The 5,828-nt window shown below is 42.4% G+C and overlaps 1 protein-coding gene across 1 annotated transcript; it reads right to left on the bottom strand.

The window, feature by feature from the left end:
* Nucleotides 1-2,654: 2,654 nt before the first annotated feature.
* On the bottom strand, nucleotides 2,655-3,467 carry LOC149236205 (uncharacterized). The gene has a single exon (XM_089368807.1). The coding sequence runs from the start codon at nucleotides 3,465-3,467 to the stop codon at nucleotides 2,655-2,657; it is 813 nt and encodes a 270-aa protein (XP_089224933.1).
* Nucleotides 3,468-5,828: the final 2,361 nt, after the last annotated feature.

The following is a 5,828-nucleotide window of genomic DNA, read 5'->3' as shown; positions in this document are numbered from 1 at the left end:
ATGAAAATTTTTGAGAGAAATATTTAAAAATGAAGTATTTGAGGGGGGGTGGGGGGAATTTTCAGCGAAAGTTTTTGGGGGGAAACTTTGGAGAGAAAATTTTTGGTAGAAAATTTTGGTGGGAGGGGGGATTTTGAGGGAAATTCTCATTCTCTAAGTTATATATTGTCATTGGGAGAGAGTGCATTTGTATCATTCGACATCTTCTAGTTGAAGGTCATGGATTCTTCTGATAGCGAAGTTTTTCTTTCTTTAGCATCAACATCTTCATCATGCAACAATTGTATTCATTTTGATGAATGTAATAGAAATTCTTTCACTATGAATAGAGAGACAAATTTTCCACTTGGTCTTAATCCTAAGGATGATTAGAGCAACATTGATGAAGGGCAGCAAAAATAATTTCCTGTGAATAGAGGGTCAATTTTTCCACTTCCTCATAATCCTAAGGATTATGAGTGCACCACTGATGAAGAGAGGGATGAATCATTTCCAGAGTCAAAGTTTCCACATAATCCTAATCCTAAGGATTATGAGAGAAGCACTAATGAAGGGGGTGGTGAAGGATTTCCCGAGTCAAAGTTTCCACTTCCTCCTAATCATAAGGATTATGAAAGAAGCGCTAATGAATGGGGGGATGAAGAATTTTCAAATTCAAAGTTTCCACATAGTCCTAATCCTAAGGATTATGGGAGCAGCATTGATGAAGGGGGGGATGAAGAATTTGTAGAGTCAAAGATTCCACATAGTATTAATCCTAAGGATTATGAGAGCAGCATTGATGAAGGGGGGAATGAAGAATTTGTAGAGTCAAAGTTTCCACATATTCCTAATCCTAAGGATTATGAGAGCACCACTGATGAAGGGGGGCGAGGATAAAAAAAAATTCCAGTAAATAGAGATTCAAAGTTTCCACTTAGTCCTAATCCTAAGGATTATGAGAGCACCACTGAGACAGGGGAGCATGAATAATTTCCATTAAATAGAAACTCAAAGTTTCCACTTGTTCCTTCCCAAGGATTATAAAACCACCACTTATGAAGGGGAGGATGAAGAATTTCGTGCAAATGATAATTTTTTTTTTTTTTTTTTTTCTGTATAAAGACTATTCTATTAAGATTAAAAGAGAAAAATATTTACAAAGAGGTTTGAACCTCTAAGGGGGATGTAGCCTGCCCTCTATCAAAAAAACTGTTGCAAGTAGCACATTGCCTTCTGTTTACAAAAATGAAAATCATAGACCCAAGACTAAACAGAGCTAGATAAGATCGACACTTCAGAGTAAGCTGCCCTTTTACAAAATGTTGTCCTTTGCCACTATTACAAAAAAATGGAAAGCCAAAATTATGTCCTGGAGAATGTAAAATTTCATGCTGGTAATAACAGAAGCCATGCACACTAAGAATTACACACAAAACCCAGAAATCATAAGATGACTTGCTGTCCTATCGCTGAAGCCAAAAGAAATTAAGCCTGCGGTGGCGAGTCTGTAGCGTTCTCATTTACCTGGTTGGGGGAGCTTACCCAGGTTACCATCACATTATCTTCAGCTTCCATCATGTTGCATTCTGGAGGAGGCACAAGGTGCAGAACACTGCCAGAGAGTCGCGCCGGCTCACAAGCTATAATTTTCTCTTGAGGAGAGTCTAGCTGAGGGCGAGAGTCTTCCTGTTGGCCCTCTTCGTGCAGCGCAGCGGAGTCATTGAGGACAACATCAGCCAAGCTACCCTGAGAATCACTGGAATTTTGAGAATGAGACTGTTCCTTGGAGGTTTCATCTGAGCTTGTCAGCTCATCTTCTTCCTCCGAGAAGATAACAGTTATTATAGCTGAGATAAGAGGTTTGTTAAGCCTGCTTTTGAATTTGAACCAGGTTGTGTGAAAAGAGTTGTTTAGGGAGGGTCCAGAATAGTCTAAGGGCGGTGAGGATGGCGAGGCAGAGGTTAACGGAGTTATACGTCGAGGCACAGAGCCACCACGACCCCGAGAGCCTCCACGGGACCCTGAGTTGCTACCACGCCTAGGGATGCCACAACGACGGGCTGTTACAGTATAGATCAGCAGATTGAAGGTGGTGAAGGACTGAGGGTGAGAGAGAAGCGACTCGCCACAAACTAAACGTAACCAGATTGAATTCCAGACCCAAAAACAGAGCACACAGTAGATAGAATCGACCACAAGAAAAAACCCAACAACGACTGAATAAACCCAATACCCGACCCAGACATCTTCAACAAAGACAAAATCGAAACACCTTACAGATATGGGCAAGAACACTGACTTACTACACCAGACGCATATGGAGAAGACTGATTTAATGCACCAGACGCCGTCAGAAAGAGACAGAACCATATACCTGAAGCTGGAAAAATGGGAGCAATTATGAAGCCATGGTGGCTTCCAAATTCTTTGGTCTGCGCAGAGGCTCTGAGGACATAACCACCAGAGGAGAACGCTGCCTGAAGAACCCGGAGCTACTATGTCAATGCCTGAAGAGACCGGAGCAAATGAGCCGTGGACAGTGCGCGCCATCCTGAAATCTTTCGCTTGCGTACCTCGAGCCCGATGATTCATTAATGCTCGTTAATGACCTGCCTCGAACCGCCGAAACTTGCTCAGTGGATTGCCAGTTGTCGGCTTCGCATGCCCAAGCGTTAACACATATTTAAGGCACCTGCATCCGAGTGTGAGTCTTCCTTCGACTGCATATCATTTGTTACTATGGTGTGGAAGGTAGAGAGTTGATTCTCAGAAGCTATGCTAGATATTGAGCCTTCAAAGAATTCCCTTCCACTGTCCACTCCTAAATTAGCAAGAAAGTCTGCCAGTTTGTTCCCTTCCCTTCTGATATGTTTAAAGGAAATTGCTTGGTGATGAGTAAGCCATTGATTAAGAAGCTCAAGTCGAGTAGCCATTCTCCAGCTGCTGCTGACCTTATGAACCGGGGATCCCTGCAGAAGTTTTAAGGCCATGGTAATGACAATCTGGGAGTCCCCTTCCACTATAAGAGGAAGGAACCCTCGTTCTTGTGCCAGATTAAGCCCTCTCCATAATCCTTCCAGTTCCACTGCATTGTTAGTGTTCCAGCCAATTGAGCCAAAAAAAGTTATAAGCGGAGTACCCTGGTAGTTTTTGATGGCTCCACCAAATCCCGTTTTCCCAGGATTCCCTTTTGAAGCACCGTCAAAGTTAAGTTGAAACACATTGATTGGCAGTGGAGTCCATCTTGCTGGAGAATCTAGATGCTTTGAGGAGTTATCATTAGAAGAGATCGGATGCTTTAATTGAATCTGCCAGTTGTCCCATATAGCTTGTTCCTGCGGGAGTGATGGGAGATCCTCTTTGGACCAGCCTTTGATAGACAAAGTTTCTTTGATGTTATGGTGCAGCCCGGTCCATATCTGCTCAATCGACTGTGATTGATCTTTAAAAATCCTTCTATTTCTCTCCTTCCAAATATTCCACATTAGTAGTCCCGGTATGAGTTGCCATAGTGTGTTTAAAAGTTTGCTTTGATATGCCTCTTGGCTCCAGGTGCGAAGGGTGCCTTTAATGTCCCCATTCACTCTGCCTTCCTTTTGACAACGGAATGTAACCTTTTCCCACAATTTCCTTCCAAGCGGACAGGTTTGCATAATATGTAATGTTGATTCCTCTTCCTATTTGCAGTTGGGACAAATGGATGGCCCAGAGAAGTTCCTTTTCCTGAGGTTGTCCCATGTGAGAATCCTGTTGTGAGATAGAAGCCACAGAAAAGTAGAAACCTTCGGCCATATAGAGGAGTTCCATATCTTATCCCATAAATTGTCTTTGATTACCCTGTCTTTGATGCTGATTTTGTAAGATTCTTTGGTTGTGAAGGTACCCTTTTCCTCGTATCCCCATCTGAGAATATTCATGCCTGCCGAAGTTAGAATTTTTCGTTTTTGAAGTTCTGAGGAAAGAAAAAGTTGAGTTTGCTCCGGACTGTGAGGTATTATATGACTAGCCTCTTTCCACTTTCTCTGTTCTTGGGTAGTGTTTGAGTTCCAAAATTGGCTCACCTTATCATACTGATTTATATCTTGATCTGAGTGTCCCGGAATAGTGTCTCTGAGGTTTGGAAGCTGCTGCCATGAGTCTTCCCAAAACCTTGTTGTGTGGCCATCCTTCACATCCCAAAAACTGTGCTTTTGAATTATATCTTGATGTTGAATGGCTGAGTTCCAAATAACCGATCCTTTACTGACTTCTGACATTCTAATTCTCTCCTCTATGGGCATATTTCAAGCATATTTCGCTGTCCATAGGGAGGCCCAAGGTGTGCTGGGATTTGGGAGCCATTTCCACCAGATTTTGGCCCCCATTACCATGTTGCTATGTTCTGGGTCTCTTAGCCCAATGCCTCCTGCTTTTTTAGGTAGACATGCTTTCTCCCATTTGACTAGTGCCCACTTTCGATTTGGCCTCGAATTTCCCCACAAGAAATTACGCTAAAGCTGTTTGATAGCTTTGAGAACCCACTTAGGTGCCACCAATATGGAAAAAAGGTAAAGAGGCATGGACTGTAGAACAGCTTTAATTAGCACTAGCCTACTAGCCATATTAAGAGCTCTATGAGTCCAAAGGAACAATCTGGCTTCCAGTTTTTCTAAAAGGCTATTCCAAGAGGAATGCTTGAGAGCCGAGGCAATTAAAGGAGCACCCAAATATTTAGAAGGAAGGGAAGCAATGGTGAAGCCTAGGATACGGGCTATTGCTCTTTGGGTGGTGGGAGGCGTATTGAAGAAGAATATCTGAGATTTAACTTTGTTAATGAGAGCTCCTGAGGCATCTGAGAAGTTTGCAAGAATTGATTTGAAAGATCGAGCTTCTTGAACAGAAGGATGGCCAAATAACATGTTATCATCTACGAATTGCTGGTGCGAAAAGGCGGGGGCCTGGTGGAAAGCTAGACCTTTGAGGTTATGAGAGAGGATAGCCGATTTAATGCTGCGGCCTAACCCTTCAGCTAAGATGACAAACAGAAAGGGTGAGAGAGGATCCCCTTGTCTGATCCCCCTAGAAGGACGGAATGTGGGTGACGGGATTCCATTAATGAGAATAGAAAAGAACGAGGTGGATAAAAGATTACTGATCCATCTGATCCAGGAGGGGGCAAAACCAAAGGCCTTAAGGATTTTTTGCATATATTCCCAACTAATACTATCAAAAGCCTTAGATAAATCAATTTTGAGCATCATACCTGGTTTTTTTGAATGCTTGAGAGAGTGGATTATTTCATGGGTTAAAATGATCCCATCCGTGATCTGCCTTCCTTCTACATATCCAGATTGTTCTGGAGATATGATAAGGGGAAGCATGGGCTTCAATCTGGAAGCTATAACCTTGGAGACAATCTTGTATATAATGTTGCACAAAGAAATCGGTCTGTATTTACCCGGAGTGTTGCATTCCTCTGCTTTGGGGATTAATGCAATGAATGTTGCGTTCAGACCTGGATACATCCATCTTAGAGTGCGCGATTCTTACACAACCTGCCAGACTTCCCATTTAACCAGATCCCAGAAATGCTGAAAAAAGTTTGAGGTAAATCCGTCTGGTCCTAGCGCTTTCCATGCTTTTAGCTGATGCACATCAGTCTCAACCTCCTGAAGACTTATGGGCTTGAGAAGGAGAATATTATGATCTTCAGTAATTAATTTGGGTATATGTCTGATGATTTTATCAATAGCCTCTGTTTTATTTATGTTAGGTTCTTGATTCATCTTCTTGATGTAATTGAGGAACTCCTGTTCGATTCCTTCATGGGTTTCAATTTTGCTTCCTTGCTCATTGTTGAGGTGAGA

Source organism: Pinus tabuliformis, chromosome 8 (genome assembly GCF_031772625.1).
Source record: "Pinus tabuliformis cultivar Carrire ecotype Pingquan chromosome 8, CPIR1, whole genome shotgun sequence".
NCBI lineage: Eukaryota > Viridiplantae > Streptophyta > Pinopsida > Pinales > Pinaceae > Pinus > Pinus tabuliformis.
The sequence above is the reverse complement of the archived record's forward strand: the minus strand, read 5'-3'. Positions and strand labels throughout refer to the sequence as shown.

Coding starts and splice junctions, on each gene's coding strand:
- LOC149236205 (XM_089368807.1), bottom strand. CDS start 3,467: ATGTGGAATATTTGGAAGGAGAGAAATAGAAGGATTTTTAAAGATCAA.